Genomic DNA, 22,512 nt, shown 5'->3' with positions numbered 1-22,512 from the left:
TTTTCCGATTCGTGAATCTATATAGAACATGTGATTAGCCGCCCAACTCGTTTTATTTAGTCTACTAGTTTTAAGACAAATAACAGTGTCAAAGTTGCTTGATTTTCATACAAATTCAAACACGCGCCCACCATTTTCTGAAATAATGACGTCACGCTGTCAAATCAGCTGTTCGCTTTGCATAACCTACTATCACTACAATCGTGATCACTCAATCGTGCTGCTAACCTAATATAAGACAATATCATCTTTTTTATTTAATTCATAATATATTGATATTACCCATTTTGCAATATTTTTTAAGAGTACGTAGTTTTTGTCTCACCACACGTAGGCACGTACATTAGAGCTGGGAAACCATCGATGCAACCATCGATTACATCGATGGATTTTAATTTTTATGATATATCGATGGACTTTTGTCGATATCGATATATCGCCGCTTTGAGTAACAAATCAAACATCACAGCAGTTGTAACGGACAATGCAGCCAGCATGATACGAGCGTGTGAAATATTACAAAAAAGACACTTTCCTTGCTTCACACACACGCTAAACCTGGTTGTTCAGGATTTAATGGGTGAAGTATTTATAAAAGAAATTGTCAGCAGTGTCAAAAGAATTGTCACGTTCTTTAAGAGCAGCTCTGTTGCAACCGCAAAATTTAAGAACGCTCAAAATACTGACAGCCCTTTAAATTTGCTGCAAGAAGTGCCGACAAGGTGGAACAGCGCGTTCTATATGCTGCAACGGGTCTTACAGACAAGGGAGCCGCTTATTGCGACACTTTTAAAATCGCAAAATGCGCCTACTCCCCTATCTGAAGACCATTTCCGCATTGTACAAGATTTATGCTCTGTTTTGGAGCCGTTTGAGACGGCAACAAAGCACACATCGGCTTCTAAAACTGTAACGGCTTCGCTGGTCATACCGGCAATATTGGCTTTGACCAAATCTTTAGAGTTGCTGTTGCCAAATATGAAGACATCTGTTGGCAGTGATGCATGCAAATTTTTAATGAACGGAATTAAAAAAGACTATATCCGTATGAAGGTAGAACAGTCACAAGGCTAGCGACTTTGCTGGACCCCCGCTTTAATAAAGATGGGTTCCAAAATGTATTTAACGGGCAGCAGGCAGCACAAATACTCGAGGATGAGCTTGCCGTCTTTCAGAATACGAAAGTTCCTGAAATTGAAGAGGAACTACCAAAAGAGAACGATTCCTCATTTTTATTTACATTTATGGACAAAAAAATATCAGAAAAAAGATCAACGGGACGTGCAGATGCGATTGTTATGATGAGGCAGTACTTGGAGCAACGACATGCATCTCATGACATCGATCCGCTACAGTTTTGGAAGGTAATTTATAGAACGCTTTCATTTTATAGTTTTAATGATCCGTTTTGTTTCAGATTAACGAACACCAATTAAATGCACTCAGCTATTGTGCTATTAAATACTTAGCTATTCCAGCTAGCTCTGTGGAAAGTGAGCGCATTTTTAGCAAGGCGGGTGAATTGATTTCTGACCGCCGAGCGTCTTTGAAAGAAAAAAATGTCAATCAATTGATTTTTTTGAACAAAAATGAATGGCTGTTCCCTGAAAACAACAAGACTAATTAATATTTTAGTATTACTTTATTTTAGTAAATATTGAATATTTACTATATCTTTATTAATTTGTTATATTTTTATTTTTTATTTTGTCGATAAGAAAGAAAATGGATCTCTTTTATATTTAAGTTATCTTTCAAATCGTTATGTTGAATTTGTGTTATGACTAATTAATATTTTAGTATTACTTTATTTTAGTAAATATTGAATATTTACTATATCTTTATTAATTTGTTATATTTTTATTGTTTTTATTTTGTCGATAAGAAAGAAAATGGATCTCTTTTATATTTAAGTTATCTTTCAAATCGTTATGTTGAATTTGTGTTATGTTTTGGAAATGAAGATTTAATGAATTAAACTTTTATATTTTCTCTATATTTGTTTATACTCTTTATTCTTATTCTGTAAATATGTACAAGGAAAAGTATGAAATTACAAGAGCTTTATTTACATTTATTTCTATTATGAAAAGTACGACTTTTATACAAATAACGTTTAAAATTTAAAAGGAAAAAATTTTCGATGGAACCATCGATATAATCGATTATTTTTTCCATCGATGGGAAAACCATCGATGGAGCCTTCCATCGATGGTTTCCCAGCTCTAACGTACATATGTAGATCTCCTTTAAAATATGGTGATCTACGTGAAAAGACGGTGGGTTGGCAGTAGGGCTGCAAAACCATCGATAGATGTTCCCCTCGATAGATTTATCCATCGATGAAATGAAGCATCGATACTTTCGATAGTTTCATCGAAAATTTGAAGTTCTTAGAAATGAACAAATTTTCAATAATTTAAATCATACATCCAACATAAAATGATTCGTGCAATATTGTATAAGAATACAATACAAAAGTAATCGGATATTTATGTGATGGTTGTATATCTAATAAAATATATATTTTATTACATATGGATAATTGTTAATCAATGCAAATAATTAAATTCATTTTTATATGCTTCAAGCTGTTTATATTAATTTTATATGGTACTTAAAGCAGTTTCGTCTTAACAATATAAAATTAAAATAGGTCTTAATACAAAAAAGGTACATGATTTCATTTTGAGATGCCTTTGATACAAAAATTATAAAAATAAAGTAATTTTTAGAGAAAAAAAAACACACACACACACACTTGCACTTTAAATATCAGTTTTACGCTTATTGATGGCTTTAAAAATTTATCCATACTTTCTTTCTACGAAGAACCATCAAATATATTGGAAATATTACTATAAAAGCTAATTACAATATAATAATATTATCAACTTAATGTTTATACATATGTATATTCCGGAAAATACTCACATGCGTCTCTTCGCGCCACCAAGTAGTAAATTATCGATGGATGAAAAACCATCGATATATCATGAAACCCCAAATCTATCGATACTATCGATAGGCCTCATCGATGGATTTGCAGCCCTAGATGGCAGCCCTGCACTCAACTGTGTATTAACTGTGTATGTGAACAGATGTATTCCGATAACATTGCAAGCCCACGATTGAGTGATAGTGTTAACAGTGTTGCAACTTGCAAGCCTTTAAATTAATATGTTATCATCGATCAGGGTGACCGAATATGGTATTTTAAATACCTTTTGGTATTTTATCAGCTCCGATTTTGCTCAAAAGTATTTTAATGGTATATAGGTATTTAGTAGAATTTTTCTTCGATTTTATGGTATTATATGGTATTTTCGGTTTGGTCACTCTTTAAGTCTTAATGAATCGAATGCTTAATGCTTAAGACTTGCTTAATTTTAAAACAAATAAATAGAAAACATGAGCAATAAGCAAAAATATAGAGCTGAGTGGGAGACTATGCCGGAAAATGAAAAATGGCTGGGAAGGAGCGCTAATAATATGGATGCGCACTGCAAAGCGTGCCAGACTAACATTTTGAGCAGGCTGGCGTCACTTAAACAGCATGCGGCTACACAAAAACAAAGATTTAATAATATTGCCCGTTTCTAATCCGTCGTGTGAACGCATATTCTCTCAAATTAATTTAATCAAAACGAAAAATCGAAACCGCTTTAAAAATTTAAATATATCACATATATTACATGTACAATAATCATTGCGCGAAAATGGGTGCAATAATTTTAAGCCCAGTGAACAAGTGTTATGTAAAGATTTCAACAAATTGAATTTAAGCTGCTCTTACGAAGAAGGCTAGTAAATATAATTAAATGATCTTAAGAGAAACTAGCAAGACTGAAAAAAGAAGTTCCTTTATTATTTTATTTTAAGAAAATGTTACAAAATGAATTTTAAGCATTTAATTAATTTTAAGACTTTAAATATATATTGGAATATGGAATTGAATACGAATGCATATTGTTCTAGTTTTATGTTGGACTGAAATATTATTAATTTTTTAAAATGAAATAAACAACAAACATTTTTTGCAATGGGAAAACCCTTATTTTTTCTATATATAATAAGTCAGTTATTATTTTATTATAATTTGAATTTCCAGACAATTCATTTGTTATGGTATTTATAGTGGTATTTTGTAAAATATGAAATAGTATTTTATAGTATATTTTTGAGACCAAATTGGTATTTTTCGTTTAGTCCGGCGCGGTCACCCTGTCATCGATAATTTAGAAGCAAAACCAAAGCCGGTCGAGGCGGATGTGTGACGCTCGGTGCGCGAGATTTACTTTTCTGACTGTGTGTTAACGCCTGGTGTGTGTGTGTGCTGAGGTTTTTTTTTTTTTTTTTTACTTTAATTTTGTTGGTCATCAACGTTTCCTCCGCTTGTAATTTAATTCTTTGACCATTGCTACAAAAGATAAAGGTAAATTGTGGCTCTGTGAGCGCTAATAGCACATATTTACAAAAGCCGTCAACAGCGAATGGAAGGCGTTTCAATCTTGTAACTGTAAATAAAATCAGATTCTGAACAATTGCCGCGTGTACGCGCCTAAATGAATAAGCAAAGCAAGTGATCCATATGCGACGTACCTGGGCATTGGAAAATTTTTTCCAATAAACACAAATACATATAAGCCGAACATTTTAACAGCAACTGAAGTGCCAGTCAAACTTTAAATGGTTTCGCAATCGGTCGACAAAAACCTACCACGCATCGTTCGCCACGTTGAAATTGTTTCGAAATACACGTAACTCTCGCAACCATCCCCATACTTTGTTGGCAGCATTAGCAGCAACACTTCTCAGTCGCCACATAGCCAGCGCAGCCGCCTTCACCCATCAGCGTTGATGTTTCTCGCTCTTCGTGCTGTGCGTGCATACGTTCGTTTTTATCCCTCTGTGTGTACGTGCATATAAGGTGTGGCGTGTATACAAAATCGATTGAATCAACGCTACAGTCGCCGCCATCGACGTCGCAGCCTCCGTTAAGCGTTTTTTGTGTGCAGGGTTTTCAATTGCTGATTGCTGATTTCCTTTATTTTGTTTTGAATATTTTCCCTGACCGATTGAGTCTGTGCTTTTTGTTTGTTTTTGTTGCGTGAAAGAGATATATTTGTTTAATGATGGATAAATCAACCACAACGAACACGGAAAATGCGAAAGCCACAACGGACGCCAATGTTAAAAACGAGGCAGCAGCAACAAATGGGGCAGGGTGTGGCAGCAGTGGAACCATCGGCAGCAACAACATTGGTAACACCAGCATCAACAACAACAACAAGAACAAGAAGAGCACTGAGAATAACAGCAACAATGCTGGCAGGCAAACGTTTGCACAGGCTGCGGCCATGGCAGCCGCAATGGCCACAACAAGTGCGTTGCTCAGCAGTACCAATAGTTCGACAACAGTTGCCAACAGAACTGGATTGGGAACGGGAATTGGAATGGAACGTAATAATATGATGATTAACCTCAATATCAGTACGACAACTGGCGGCAATTTCAGCGTCTACGTCGAGCCGCACATTAGCATCGAAAGCTTGAAGAAGATTATAGCCAAAAAACTGAAAGTTGCCAAGGATCGCATATGTCTGCTGCATCGCGAGAAGTGAGTATTGCATACACCTACATATACTGTTAAAATGTCTGTTGTGATCCTGTTGCTGTGGGTACCTAAGAAGGGGATTGCCATAGATTAATTTGCAATTTAATTGGCATCAATGTGTGTATGAAAAATATATAGGTGCATATGTATGTACATATGCTCATGTCTAATTGCATATTCAAATCTCTAGTTATAATTACGTCTGCCGAGTGAATTGTGAGATCAACATTAATTATTAACTAAAAATACGCATGCATATTATGTTATATTTGACGTTTCTCTCTCCCCCTTTCTCTTATGGAATTGATCAAATTTTAGTTGCTCAGAGGCGTGCCATCGTGCGGGGTTGCTGCAAGCTGTTGCTAAAATCAATGAAGCAACATTTTTACTACATCAAACTGAACAGTAACAGAAGCAACAATCGCTTCTCACGAGTTTACAGTTTTCTTTCTTAAAGCTTTGTTCGGTTCAATGAGAAGAGGCCTTTTTTATGTTTTGTTGCGAAGTATTCTATGCGACTACGTATTGTACCCGTTTTGTTATAACGATAACCTCTAAAGTCAAGTAATTGTGCAACAGAGACAGTTTGAAAGCGTGGTCATGTCACCCAAGAGGGTAAGAGCAATTATTATACTACATAAGTGAAAGAGTATATTGGTTTTGTGCAATGTCCGTCTTGCTGTCTGTTCGTCTGTCCGTATGAACGCAATCTATTTCGGCGCTATTGAAGCTAGAGACTTGAAATTTGGAACACATACTCGTGTATATCTCCGATTTATAAAGTGTTAAAATTTTCCCGATCCGCCCACTGGAGGCGGAAATGCATTTTCCGATATACTAGATATCATGTTTGTTGAAGAGCTAGAAAGCTGAAATTGTGTATGTAGGTCCGCGCCGATCACCCAAGATCACAAGCTATGGCGGATATATCTCCGCCCATTAGGGGCGTGGCAAATCGGATAAAACTGTATCTCCTAAAGTTAAAAACCTGGATGCTGAAATTTTGCATGTAAGCTGATGTTTTAATTCTATGAATATAGGTGAAAAAATTATATATCTACGCCCACTAGGGGCGTGGCAAATCGGACCTGAAGATATAGTGATTTTTCGAATTCTGCTATATTTTAGGCACTATTGATGCTAGAGACCTGAAATTTTGTATATATACGCGGGTCGACCACCCAAGGTCAACGAGCTATGGAAGATATATATCCGCCCATAAGGGGCGTGGCAAACCGCAAAAGTTTGTATCTCCTACAGTCTAAGAGCTAGAAACAAATTTGGATAGTTGAGTTACTGGTAGCCTCCTCTATCGATGCCCCAAAAATAATTTCTTCGCCTCTTTAGGGGCGTGGCATATCGAAAAAACCCTGTTATTTTAACATATTTTGAGCGTAAGAATTCAAATTTTGCATTTAGGTTACATCCGTTCTAAGAACTGGCCAAAAATGAGGAGTCTACGGCCACTAGGCGCGTGGCAATCGGCATTTATAATGGCCGAATCGCGGCATTTATATGCGTCAGCCATTTATTTATGTATTTGTACACATAAATAAGCTTAATAGATATTCATAATACGGAAAGAAAAATTTTTATGAAATTTAAAATATATAAAAGAAGCTTAAATAACAAAAATTTGCAATTTACAAACAAGTTTTTTCCGCTGGATTTGAACTCGCACCTAAGCCAAATAGCATGTTCATGTCAAAATATCTAAAATAAAGATCGACGGCGCTTCAGCCTACAGCACCACCGCGTCGTTTCGGTCAACAGTAGTTAAAACAAACTCACATTATTGTTATGACGCCACATTGCAAAGAAAAGCCAGTGTAGCGGCTGGAAATTCAAAAACAATGCAAAGACTAATCAATCGCAACGGTATTCTTAGAATATGCTAGAGCACGCATTTATGTGTACATACATACACACATACAAATGAGCGCGTGTATAAGGCTGGAATGCTTGATGCTATGCATGCAGACTTACATAAATATATACATATGTATGTATTTGCGTATATGTATTTGAGGGCTATTTAAGAGGAAACAAATTTAAACTTATAAAATTATTCGACTAAGAAAATGAAAAGTATTAAGTGCCATTCAGTCAAGCTCGCACCTTCCCAATAAAATATCTATTTTATAAAAAACAAAATATATATGAAAAAAAAAAACATCGAAGAGGTTTCGAACCTCCCCTACTCTAACAAATGTATGTAACAGGCAGAAGGAGGCGTGGCAGACCCCAGAAAGTATATATATTCTTGATCAGGGTGACGAGCTGAGTCGATTTGACCCTGTCCGTCTGTCCGTAGCTAGAGACTTCAAATTTTTAAAATGTCCGTATTTACAGCGCGGATATCGAGCTTATCATTAAAAATCGATAACTCATCCCGATCTTTTTTATCGATAAAAAACCTTATCGAAAACCAGTTATAAAATTATATCTTCCACACCTTTATTGCTAGTCTCCAACTTTTTAATGTATGCTTATATGCAATTTATACGATTTCGGTTTTTGTTAAAATTTACCCCCCACACCTATGTATATTCACCCCTTGTTTTTATTTCGATTTATTGTTATTTTTGGGTTACGAATTATCGAGACTCGACAGTATTACTTCATGTTGTGTACATATGAAAGAAACTAAAATGGAAACCCAAACATTTAATGTTATTTTATTAACAATACTTTAGTTTTAAACAAGTAAGAAGGCTCCAGTCGACACTGCTCGACTAAGAGATACCCTGAACCCTCTATGCTGATATTCTACTCATTCTGCACTTCTTTTATGAACACATACATACACATGCATCGACACGCACGCATAAGGCTGTCAACTACGCAGTAAGCAGCGACTGCGCTTGGGCTGCGCTGCAGTGTGGGCAATATTATGAGAATTTATTTGTTGAATAACATACGATATTAATGAAACTTTCGGAGCGTAATCATATGGTGAATATGTGTGCACACTCCATAGCACAAGTGTCTAGTACTTAAAATGCGTTTTTTACAAATTGGCGGAGAAGCAAACTCGTACTGCGTATGGTACACAAATTTCAGCTCTCTAGCTCTTATAACTTCTGAGATCGACGCCCTCATACGGACGGACGGACAGACGGACAGGGCTATATCGACTCAGCTCGTCGCCCTGATCAAGAATATATATATACTTTGTGGGGTCTGCGATGATTCCTTCTGCCCATTACAAACTTTTTCACAAACCCATTATACCCTGATTTCCAATGGGTTCAAGGTATAAAAACTGAAATGGCTATATTTCTGGCTATTCTTGAATTTGATCTAGCCGTTTCTAGCTGGTTTGAAAGGGTAATTTAGCATTTTGCCGGACTTATTTTCTTGCCTTTTAGGGCCTTTGCTCGCTCTCTCTCTTTCTGCGTCTACCTCTTCCTCTCTCTGTTTCCATCTCTCCCTGTTTCACGCGTTGTGTGTATGCAGAGCAGCTCTTGCTGCAGGCTAACAGTTAAACTACACTGAATTCGTGCTGTGGGCAGTGCTGCCAGAATTTTGAAGGCAAGAATTGCTAGAATTTCAAAAAAAAGTTGCTAAAATTGCTAAAAAATTTATTAAAATTGCTAAAAGAAATTGCCAAATTTTGTTAAAATTTTATATGTTAAATTTATTACTTTTATTTATGATTAAGTTTTTAAATGATAGTTAAAATGTCGTCCAATTGTTCCAATATACTTTCTTCATCATTAATAGCATATTTGGAGCTGTCGCTTATTTTTGCCAAACATTTTTTTGGCAGCACATAATTATGGCAGCATTTATCATGCCTTTGTAATCCATATCTGTAATATTTTTCTAAGTTTGTATAAAGAGTTTTTATTAATTTTATGTATAGGCACAGTGCAGCCTCATGCTCCTCCGTCTTGTCACATTTTACAACAAAAGGCAACTTGTTTTTTTGTGTACACGCACCCATCGCACTTATATGTTTTTTTGTGGCAGCGTGGTGGTGCACATCATAAAGCTTCGCGCCAATAGTGCACTTGCAATAGGCGCAATAGGCCCTTGTTGAGTCTGTGTCATCCTTGCGAATCCACTCTTTAAACTCGCCACTCAACCACACATCGCGAAATTTTTGGGTATACGTTTTTGGCATATTTTATAAAACTTTTAATGAATCTAACAAAACAGCATACAATTTAAAGCTCAGCGCACAAATGACACTTGATCACTTTCGATGAATTTGTGAACTACTTATTGTTCACAACTATTGAACTATTGTTCACTATTGTTTGTGCATTTATCGATATTGTTATGATTTTGAACAAGTTGAGTTCTTTTTAAGATGATGTTATTGTGAGATCACAAAAATCACAAAATTGCTAAAAGTTGCATAATTTTTTTTTAAAATAGCTATATTTGTGGCTAATAGCAATTAAAAAAAAAAATTGCAAACTCAAATTCAAAATTGCTAGATCTAGCAACTTAATGGCTAAAATGGCAGCACTGGCTGTGGGCAGGGCGAACATAGTTAAAGGGCTTTCAAAAAATAACATTGAAAATTGAATAGTGGTGAATAACGAACTGAACTGCAATTCCAACCCAAAGACAAACAATAAAACTTTTTTTTTTTTGAAAATTTAGTAGCATTTTTTCACTTTGTTGCCGCGTTTTGTAGGTTGGCCCCATTTCATTTGCGTCATTCTTAAAAAAAAAAATAAAAATAAAAAATAATAATAATAAACAAAACAAAACAAGTAAGAAAGCTCTAGTCGAGATTGCTCGACTACGGATCCCCTGAACCCTTGGAGTAATAGCTATTTCAATAATTTTTCGCGTCTTTCAGCTTACACAAGAAAAACGCACACACACACACACGCACGCATACACAGGCATACATACATACATACACACATACACACATACACACACACACACACACACACACACACACACACACACACACACACACACACACACATACACACACACACACACACACACACACACACACATATATATATATATATATAAACATTTACACACACACAAGCATAAACACGCATGGGCGGTAGTGTGCGCTTACTATGAGAACTTAATTGCTTAATAACTTTTTTTATGGACGTACGATCTTCATGAAACTTTCAAATTATGATTATAACATAGATATGCATGTATTTGCCAAAGCACAAGTCTCTAGTATTTGAAATACGCTTTTTACAAGAGTGAGGGTGAAGGGGTGAATTTAGGGGTGGGGGGGTAAATTTTAACAAAAACCGAAATTGTATAAATTGCATATAAGCATACATTAAGCATACATACATACAATTTGGAGACTCTAGCAATAAAGGTGTAGAAGATATAATTTTATAACTGGTTTTCAATACGGTTTTTTATCGATAAAAAAAGATCGGGATGAGTTATCGATTTTTAATGATAAAAATTTGAAGTCTCTAGCTCTTATATCTTCTGAAATCGACGCGCTCTTACATACGGACAGACGGACGGACAGACAGACGGACAGGGCCAAATCAACTCAGCTCGTCGCCCTGATCAAGAATATATATACTTTGTGTGGTCTGCCACGCCTCCTTCTGCCTGTTACATACTTTTAACAAAACCATTATACCCTGATTTCCTATTTTCAATGGGTTCAGGGTATAAAAATATTCAGCTTACCTACAGAGTATAAAGCAGAATGCTTTTTCCTAGGTCCGTGTATATCACGCGCATATCAAGTTTTTCTTTTTATATCGATCACTACTCCCGATATTTTATTATCGATCAAAAACCTTATCAAAAGCTAGTTATTTAATTATATCTCCTACACCTTTAGAGCTAGAGCTTCAAAATTTTAAGTGTAGACTTGAATGTACTTTATATAATTTCGATTTTTGTTGTAATTTATCCCCCGTCCTTATATCCACCCCCTCACCCTCACCTTTGTAAAAGGCGTATTTCAAGTACTAGAGACGTGTTCTTTGGAATGTACATCCATTTTCACCATATGATTACGCTCTGAATTATTAAGATTATACGTCTAGAAATTAAATTATTCAACAAATAAATTCTTATAATGTTGCCCACACTACAGCGCAGCCCAAGCGCAGTCGCTGCTGATGCGCTACTCTTTGTTCTTGGCTGCATTCTAAATCGTTGTCGCTGGCTGCGCTTATCGGCGTCGCCGCCATTGCAACTGCCACTGTCTCTGTCCCTGTCGTTAGACACCGGGCCGGGCTTTTCTTTATGTGTTGAAAGTTCTACGACCACCCAAATGTCAGATGTTGTTTAACTCGCGGAAGCCATTCACCGAATGCCCATATCAAATTGGTGGTGGGGTTTGAGGAGCACTGAGGGTTGTTCTCTGATAACGTTCCTAAAACCCACCACCACTAGACTTCAGCGGAATGACACCAGAAAAAAGCCGTTAGCTGTAAAAGGTCCTTCTGAACCAACCAAGCCCAAAGCGAGTCGAGCCGTGAAAGAATCCTATTCCATTCCCATTGCCTTTGCACTAGCCTAGTTGTCCGTCGGCGTGATTTTTATACCCTGAACCCAGTGAAAATGGGAAATCAGGGTATAATGGTTTTGTTAAAAGTATGTAACAGGCAGAAGGAGGCGTGGCAGACCCCACAAAGTATATATAATCTTGATCAGGGCGATGAGCTGTGTCGATTTGGCCTTGTCCGTCTGTCTGTCCGTCCGTCCGTCCGTATGTATGAACGCGTCGATCTCAGAAGATATAAGAGTTAGCGACAAATGTTTTTTCCTAGGTCCGTGTATATCACGCGCATATCAAGCTTTTCTTTTTATATCGATAACTACTTTCGATATTTTACTATCGATGAAAAACCTTATCGAAAGCTAGTCATTTAATTATATCTCCTACACCTTTAGAGCTAGAGCTTGCAAATTTTAAATGTAGACTTATATGTATTTGATATAATTTCGATTTTTGTTGTAATTTACCCCCCACACCTTTATCCACCACCTCACCCTCACCTTTGACAAAGCCGTATTTCAAGTACTAGAGACGTGTGCTTTGGAATGTACATACATTTTTACCATATGCTTACGCTCTAAAAGTTTCATTAAGATTGTACGTCTAGAAATCAAATTATTCAACAAATAAATTCTTATAATATTGCAGACACTGCAGCGCAGTCCAAGCGCAGTCGCTGCTTACTGCGCAGTTAGCAGAGCGCGTTCTAATACGTGCGTGTGGATGTATGTGTGTCGAAAAGAAGTGCAGAGTGATTAGAATATTAGATTAGAGGGTTCAGGGTATCTCCTAGTCGAGCAATCCCGACTAGTCTTCTTACTTGTTATACCCTGATTTCCCATTTTCAATGGGTTCTGATCACTATATTTTCAGGTCCGATTTGCCACGCTTCTAGTGGGCGGATCGGGAAAATCTTAACACTTTATAGATCGGAGATATATACGAGTATGTGTTTCAAATTTTAAGTCTCTAGCTTCAATAGCGCCGAAATAGATTGCGTTCATACGGACAGACGGAGTATAAAATGTTCAATTTTAGGGTGTATACCTATTATTTTCATCATGAGTGTATGTACATACATATATACATATTTACATTTATATGTATACATTAACGCTTAGTTTTGTTACCAAAACGCACATATACCTCTGATTATTGCGCATATCTGTTTAATGTAAATGCGGCGACTCTGGCCCCTTTACCAAGGTGGTTTGGTTTTAGTGTTTGCCATCATACAAAACGTTAGAATTGCTGTCACCGTGGCCGTTAGCGTTGACGCTGGCGTCGTCGTTGACAGCGACGACTATGACATAAGCTTGCTTAGTCTCATGTAGTCACTGTCTGTGTGTCGATTTTTTGTATACTGAGAGAGACAAAGGAGATCGTAAAATTGGGAGATAGAGAAATATAGAAAGAGAGAGTAAAAGAGAAATAGCGTGAGAGAGAGAAAAATAGGGAGATAAATTTAATTTGTTTTAATTTATTTGAGTTTCTATTTAAAACGAAAAATAACAATGTTTGACTGCAAAGTCGGCGTCACGGTCAACATGGCGGTAGCGTCGCAGCGCAAAGCAAAGCAACAATTCGCCATCGCCATCGTCACCTACTGTCAGTGTTGCCGAATCAGCTATTTTGTAGCTAGATCTGGCTACTTTTTAAGGCCGATTGCTACACAAATTTTCAAACAGCTATTAGCTACAAATCTGGCTATTTTCAAATATTACATTTAGCTAAAATGCAAGCGAACTTATAACAAAATTGGATTCGATACTTTTTAAATGTAAATGATTCAAATGTATTAAGTTTTGTGTAGAATTAATACTACAACTGAAGAATAGGTAAGCTTTCTAAAATGTTATGCAAAATTCATTTCTTATCAGTTTTTATACCCTGAACCCATTGAAAATGGGAAGTCATGGTATAATGGTTTTGTGAAAAAGTATGTAACGGGCAGAAGGAATCATCGCAGACTCAATAAAGTATATATATTTTTGATCAGCCCGACGAGCTGAATCGATATAGCCCTGTCCGCTCGTCCGTCCGTCCTTCCGTCCGCCCGTATGAGTGCGTCGATCTCAGAAGCTATAAGAGCTAGTGAGCTGAAATTTGGCATGCATACTTGTGTGTACCATACGCAGTACAAGTTTATCATTTTTTAACTCATCCGATAACTTTTTTATCGAGAATTATCGAAAAATTGATTTTGTTATTTATGCTATGAGTATAGCGCTCCACCCAACTACCTTAAAAAGGCAAATTATAAAAGCGACAATGGTGAAAATGACGAGTTGGTGGTCATAGATGATATATTATCAGAATTAAATTAATAAAGTTGACTTTTTATGAAAAAAAAAAAAACAGCACTGTTTTCTTTTTTGCTACTTTTTCAGCTATTTTAGAAGAAAGTTGGCTACTTTTAGCTACTTTCAGCCTTCGGTTTTGCTACTTTTGCTGAAAAAGTTTCGGCAACACTACCTACTAAGCGTCGTATGTTTTCTGTTTGCATGTTGAGTTCAATTACAGTGTTGACTTTCTTACTTTGCTTTGGTCCCTTGTGTTGAATTTCTTTGAGGCCCCATCTTCAATACGCCGCGTTTTAGTTGTATTATTATTATTATTATTCTTTTTATGCCCTGAACCCATTGAAAATGGGCGACGAGCTGAGTCGATTTAACTCTGTCCGTCTGTCTGCTCGTCCGTCTGTCCGTATGGTTGAACGCGTCGATCTCAGAAGATATAAGAACTAGAGACTTGAAATTTTTTTCCTAGCCCCGTGTATACCATGCTAGAGACTTGTGCTTTGGCAAGTGCACGCATATTATTGTTACAATTACGATCTGTTTCATGAAGATCGTATGTCCACAAAAAAAGTTATTAACCAATTTAGTTCGCATAGTAAGCGCACACTGCAGCCCATGCGTGTTTATGCGTGGGTGCTTGTGTCTATGTGTGTGTGTGAATCCGAATCAGTCAAAGTAAGAAGGTAAACAATAAAAAAACAAACAAACAGTAAATGCAATACAAAAGCAATACAAAATTTAATAACAAGTATGAAAGTAGTCGAGACTACTCGACTACGAGATCCCCTGAACCCTTGGAGTAATAGCTATTTCAATAATTTTTCGCGTCTATCAGCTTACACAAGAAACACACACACACACACACACACACACACACACACACACACACACACACACACACACACACACACACACACACACACACACACACACACACACACACACACACACACACACACACACACACACACACACACACACACACACACACACACGCACACACACACACACACACACACACACACACACACGCACACACACACACACACACACACACACACACACACACACACACACACACACACACGCACACGCACGTACGATCTTCATGAAACTTTCAGATTATGATTATAACAAAGTCATAAATAAGCACAAGTCTCTAGTATTTGAAATACGCTTTTTACAAGAGTGAGGGTGAGGGGGTGAATTTAAGGGTGGGGGGTAAATTTTAAATTACATATAAGCATACATTAAAAATTTGGAGACTCTAGCAATAAAGATGTAGAAGATATAATTTTATAACTGGTTTATGATAAGGTTTTTTATCGAGAAAAAAATATCGGGATGAGTTATCGATTTTTAATGATAAACTTGATATGCGCGCTGTAATTACGGACATTTAAAAAAAAATTTGAAGTCTCTAGCTCTTATATCTTCTGAAATCGACGCGTTCATACATACGGACGGACGGACGGACGGACAGACAGACAGACGGACAGGGCCAAATCGACTCAGCTCGTCGCCCTGATCAAGAATATATATACTTTGTGGGGTCTGCCACGCCTCCTTCTGCCTGTTACATACTTTTAACAAAACCATTATACCCTGATTTCCCATTTTCAATGGGTTCAGGGTATAAAAATAGACATACAAATACAGTTTAACAAGATTTGTTGCTTTCGCTGCGCAATTTTTAGTTGTTCTTGATTAGGGCATTCTGCATCATTGCCCCTTGGCGACCCCCAGGCTGCTGTTGTCTAAGATCTTGTTTGAAAAAAAGTCGACGACGACGCGCTGTCGCTGTCGCCGTCTTTGCCGCTTGCACAACACGCGGCACATGAGAGAAAGGGAGTGTGTAGAGAGATAAAGAGAGAGAGGCAAATGGCGAGCGAGCAAGCAAGTGATGGATGGAAAGAATGGATTCTATAGGAGAGAAACTCGTTTAGCTGGAGCTTGGAAAGTTAGCAAAGAGATAGCGAACGATAGAGAGATAGAGAACGAAGCAGACAAAAAGAGAGAATGAGACTCCGCTTTACTTAATTTATTCATTTCTCGTTGAAGTTAACCCTGCCACTCGTCTAAGCTCACCTAACGCCCCTCCCCCAAACCTATCTCACGCTCGCTTACACTGCACACTGGGCGGAATTGCCAAATAAAAAAATTTCATGGTTGCAATTAAAATTCTATTCCAATATATTCAAAGTATATTCCCTATATATGAAAAATCAATAAATGTTTTTGGTAAAAATGCAACCCTATCATTGTGCTCTGGCTTCAAAGTCAGGTGATCAGTTAGCTGATACCTGAACAAAAATTGTCGGGAACATTTTTATTTAATTTGCGCGCTTGGCAAATTCACAATTTGCCAAAATCAACTATTGTGTAAGTTGGACTTTGAGGGCCAGAGTATGTAAAATAAATAACAAAGAAAAAATTTGTGTTAAAATTTACAATTATGGTATATTGTTTTTGTCTTAAAAGTTAGTAATAATCCTATTTGCGACTTTTTGCGGCTCTTGCACTACTTTAAATTTGTAGATCATCTTGGTTCTGTCATGCAACGCTACTGGACGTTCAAATTGACAGCCGCCGCAACACAGTCGTACCGTCAAACTAGATATTTGACCAATTGACGGAGTACTCGCTTACAAAAGAAAATAAAAGTGACATTAATAAGAAAATTAAAAGTTTAGTTTATGGATCACAAAACATAAATGATGCCGGTAGGCTGCAGTGTTGCCAAATCAGCTTTTTTCCTGTCAAATCTGGTTTTTTTGAAAATCCGATTGCGGGAAAAATTCAGCGAGCAGCGGGAATTCTGGATTTTTTAAAAAATAATTTGTTGTTTTTAGACTCATTCACGAAAGTGAAATGAGTATATTGGTTTTGTGCAATGTCCGTCTTGCTGTCCGTCCGTCTGTCCGTATGAACGCAATCTATTTCGGCGCTATTGAAGCTAGAGACTTGAAATTTGGAACACATACTCGTGTATATCTCCGATTTATAAAGTGTTAAAATTTTCCCGATCCGCCCACTGGAGGCGGAAATGCATTTTCCGATATACTAGATATCATGTTTGTTGAAGAGCTAGAAAGCTGAAATTGTGTATGTAGGTCCGCGCCGATCACCCAAGATCACAAGCTATGGCGGATATATCTCCGCCCATTAGGGGCGTGGCAAGTCGGATAAAACTGTATCTCCTAAAGTTATAAACCTAGAATGCTGAAATTTTACATGTAAGCTGATGTTTTAATTCTATGAAGATAGGTGAAAAAATTATATATCTACGCCCACTAGGGGCGTGGCAAATCGGACCTGAAGATATAAAGATTTTTGAATTCTGCTATATTTTAGGCACTATTGATGCTAGAGATCTGAAATTTTGTATATATACGCGGGTTGATAACCCAAGTCCAACGAGCTATGGTAGATATATGTCCGCCCATAGGGGGCGTGGCAAACCGCAAAAGTTTATATCTCCTACAGTTAAGTTACTGGTGGCCTCCTCTATCGATGCCCCAAAAAATAAGTTTTAAGCCTCTTTAGGGGCGCGGCATATCGAAAAATACCCTGTAATTTTCACATTTTTTGAGCATAAGAATTCAAATTTTGCATTTAGGTAACCGGTTGCTCGTTCTAAAAACTGGCTAAAATTGAGGAGTCTACGGCCACTAGGGGCGTGGCAATCGGCATTTACAGTGCCCGAATCAGTGTTGCCGAAACTTTTTCAGTAAAAGTCGCAAAACCGAGGGCTGAAAGTAGCTAGAAGTAGCCAATTTTCATCTAAAATAGCTGAAAAAAGTAGCAAAAAAGAAAACAGTGCTGTTTTTTTTTTCATAAAAAGTCAACTTTATTAATTTAATTCTGATAATATATCATCTATGACCACCAACTCGTAATTTTCACCATTGTCGCTTTTATAATTTGCCTTTTTAAGGTAGTTGGGTGGAGCGCTATACTCATAGCAACATTTGCCATGTCGGCGTAATCCATATCTTTTGTAGACATACAATCTTAATGAAACTTTCAAAACGTGATCATATGGTTAAAATGTGTGTACATTCCAAAGCACAAGTCTCTAGTTCTTGAAATGCGTTTTTTAACAAATGGTGGCGAAGGGGGCGTGGTATCCAAAATTATACCCTGATTTCCCATTTTCTGATTAACTGATAAGAAATGAATTTTGCATAACATTTTAGAAAGTTTACCTATTCTTCAGTTGTAGTATTAATTCTACACAAAACTTAATACATTTGAATCATTTACATTTAAAAAGTATCGAATCCAATTTTGTTATAAGTTCGCTTGCATTTTAGCTAAATGTAATATTTGAAAATAGCCAGATTTGTAGCTAATAGCTGTTTGAAAATTTGTGTAGCAATCGGCCTTAAAAAGTAGCCAGATCTAGCTACAAAATAGCTGATTCGGCAACACTGGCCCGAATTGCGACATTTACATATATGCGTCAGCCATCTATTTATGTATATGTACACAAAAGTAGGCTTAATAGACATTGATAGCACGGAAGGAAACATTTTTATAAAATTAATAAAATATAAAAAAGCTATAATACCAAAAATTTGCAATTTACAAAAAAGTGTTTTCAGCGGGATTTGAACTCGCACCCAACCCAAACAGCATGTTTGTCAAAATAGCTAAAATAAAGATCGTCGGCGCTTCAGCCTACAGCACCACCGCGTCGTTTCGATCAAGAGTAGTTAAAACGAAATCACATTATTGTTATGACGCCGCATAGCAAAGAAAAGCCAGTGTAGCGGCTGGAAATTCAAAAACAATGCAAAGACTAATCAATCGCAACGGTATTCTTAGAATATGCTAGAGCACGCATTTATGTGTACATACATACACACATACAAATGAGCGCGTGTATAAGGCTGGAATGCTTGATGCTATGCGTGCAGGCTTACATATATAATTATATATACATATGTATGTATTTGCGTATATGTATTTGAGGGCTATTTAAGAGGAAACAAATTTAAACTTATAAAATTATTCGACTAAGAAAATGAAAAGTATTAAGTGCCATTCAGTCAAGCTCGCACCTTCCCAATAAAATATCTATTTTATAAAAAACGAAATATGTATGAAAAAATAAAAAAAATAACACAGTAACGGTTCGAACCTCCCCTACTCTAACATTACTTGCGTCGCCCTTAGCACCCGCGCCACTGCTTTGCTCGAGCAATCAGTTGCTAAAATAGAATAGCTTAATAAGAGAGCGTCATCAGACAAAACTACAGTAACGGCTAGAAAGTCCAGAAATCAATCGAAATTCTAAGAATGTGAGGAAAGGCGCGCTTCTGTCTGTACGCATAGAATAGACTATGAGTGTGTGCACAAGCATAGGAAAATCGCGCTGATCTGCTGTTAGCTTGAAGCCGGTATCCAATGTAGGATATAAATATATAATAAAAATATACTCTGGTTGACAGCGTTTGGGCTGTGAATGAGTCTTCTGCTATCGGTATCGCCCGATTGCAACGTTCTTACATGTTTTTTCTTTCGCTTTTTTCTTTACTGATCAATTTATCATCATTTGTAGCGATTATTCGTATGTAGAAATGTTTGGCATTGCAGTTAAATTAAAACTAAATAGTTCGGTAGTTCAATTTTCAATGAACGAACCAATCGATAACAGAGTGGAACTAACTAAACTAAAATATGATTTATATTTTATTCAATATAACTTATTGTGAGCAATAATATCGAACTTCTTGTAAATAAAAAGTAAAAATTCTCTAACAGAGGGAAAAATGTTGATTCGTTGTCTTGCGTATTTATATATTTTGCGAGTAAACAGAAAAAGTATCGTTCCAATTCTAGATTTATTCTATTCAAAGAACATTGAAAGTATTTGAACGAATAAACTTGACTTTGTTGGTGTTTAGTTGCGTATTGATCTTTATTCTTCTGAGCCTAGGTTTATATACCCAGACTCATGCATAATTTCAACCCTTAAATCTAGTGCGTCTATTGTTGAGGGTCTATTACATATTATTAACTTATCGCTGATTTTGTAAGACTCCGCGCTGGTCTATTAGCTATCCTTATCCTATCGCTGAGGTTGTAAGGCTCAGCGTTTGTCTCTTACATAATCTGACTCTGGGGTTGCAAGGGTTGGTGTCCATTTGTCTATTTATAGCAGTGCTGTCATAATTTTTCGAGCAAATAGACATTGACAAAAAAAAAAAAAAAAAAAAAAAAAAAAAAAAAAAACAAGCTAAAAGAAGCTAAATTCAAGAAAAAATAAGCCAAAATAAAAGCTGGGTTTAAAAACACTATTTTCTTAATTAAATTCATTTATGATTATTCATTTGTTTTTAATTGTTTGATTCCTTCAACTATAGACAAGGAATCTCCACTTTTAAGAGAAATATTCAAATCAGGAACGTCGAAATCATCACTCCACTCTCAACAGAGACGTATTTAAACACACACCTAAACACCATTAACGTGAAAATTATAGATATACATGCATATACATATATACAAATTATAAAATATTCAATCTTTTAAAGAGAGGTCAGGTGTTTAATAAACAATTGTTATTTACCAAGCCGCTTTGTCACTTGATTTGTCCAAAACCAAAATAAATTTAACGCTTCCAATCTTATTTCTAAGATCCTCCAGAAAATAAGGAGCCAACGTATGTTTAATTATGTTGTACATTTAGTACGACGTGGTTTAAATCGATAAACGATCATGCTGCCGCATAATTTTGTTTGGCAGAGAATACCTAGGTTGTTGATGGGAGCAATTAATGTGTGATTTGCCACATAGAGGAAAAGTGCTGTTGGTTGTTGCTGTGGTTTTTGTTGGAGTTTGCCCAAAATCAATTTTTTCTTTCTGTGTCCATCCAATTCGTGCACGTTAGTGGTTATTTGTTGACACACAAGACAAGACCATGAAATGATTTCGATAATTTGTATGATATAAAATCATGTATCGTTAATTGTATTCATGATTTTTAGTTTTGACAGAGATAAAAACAAAATAAATCAAAATAAATAAATGAAAATTGAATAAAACTAAAATAGAGCTAAATTAATTTATTTAAAGCCAGAATTCCCGCAGCCCGCCGTTTTCGAATTTTTCCCGCAATGGGACTTCAAATAGAGCCAGATCTGACGGGAAAAAGCTAAAACGACAGCCCTGCATATGTTCATGCCTGAACAGTATTGAACTCCAATATAAGAATATCCACCCAATTCAGTGGTGAAATTCATAAGACTACATAGTTTAGGGTGAGAGGTGTGCTTATAAGTATTTGGGGATGAAATAAAAAATGTAGGGACTAGGCCACTTCTGCAATGACATTACTGTAAGAAGTCTTAGTCAGGTCAATACTGTAAAAACATAACTACGCAATAAGTGAATATTGATATGCTTACTCAATTTTAAGCGTCAGGTAAAACCTATATAGTGTAAAACTTTACAGATACGGCTTGCTATGGTTGAAGAAATGTTGCCATGACTTTTAGTTACTAAAAATATATTTAAATATCAATCAAATCAAAGCAAAAACCATAAGCTGTTTTGTCCGATTTTTTTCAGAAAATTTCAGCTTTTTTTTTAAAGTATCTTCCTACTAAAAACAGCTTTTTTTTGCTCAACAAATGTTGGCAAAACTGCTAGGCTATCTTGGGGAAAATGAGAAAAAAAAAATGTAAAAGTGTGACCGGTCTCTGCGTGCTCGACACAATTCACGTAAGCTGAAAGACGCGAAAAATTATTGAAATAGCTATTACTCCAAGGGTTCAGGGGATCTCGTAGTCGAGTAGTCTCGACTAGAGCTTTCTTACTTGTTATACCCTGAACCCATTGAAAATGGGAAATCAGGGTATAATGGTTTTGTAAAAAGTATGTAACGGGCAGAAGGAGGCGTGGCAGACCCCGCAAAGTATATATATTCTTGATCAGCGCGACGAACTGAGTCGATATAGCCCTGTCCGTCTGTCCGTCCGTACGTATGAGTGCGTCGAGTACTAGAGACTTGTGCTTTGGAATGTACACACATATTCATCATATGATTACACTCTGAAAGTTTCATTAAGATCGTATGTCTACAAAAGTAATTATTCGACAAATAAGTTCTC

The 22,512-nt window shown here is 36.5% G+C and overlaps 1 protein-coding gene across 1 annotated transcript in view; it reads left to right on the top strand.

The window, feature by feature from the left end:
- The first annotated feature begins 4,228 nt into the window (after positions 1 to 4,228).
- stx (ubiquitin-like domain-containing protein stuxnet) overlaps positions 4,229 to 22,512 on the top strand; it is a 66,399-nt gene continuing 48,115 nt past the window's right edge. Inside the window, exon 1 of the mRNA XM_089476087.1 lies at positions 4,229 to 5,620. Coding sequence (XP_089332213.1) covers positions 5,133 to 5,620 — 488 coding nt within the window. The 5' untranslated portion in view covers positions 4,229 to 5,132. The remainder of the gene's footprint in view (positions 5,621 to 22,512) is intronic.

The sequence above is a fragment of the Drosophila arizonae genome, chromosome X (genome assembly GCF_054131065.1).
Source record: "Drosophila arizonae isolate 15081-1271.41 chromosome X, UAZ_ARI_1.0, whole genome shotgun sequence".
Classification (NCBI taxonomy): domain Eukaryota; kingdom Metazoa; phylum Arthropoda; class Insecta; order Diptera; family Drosophilidae; genus Drosophila; species Drosophila arizonae.
The sequence above is the reverse complement of the archived record's forward strand: the minus strand, read 5'-3'. Positions and strand labels throughout refer to the sequence as shown.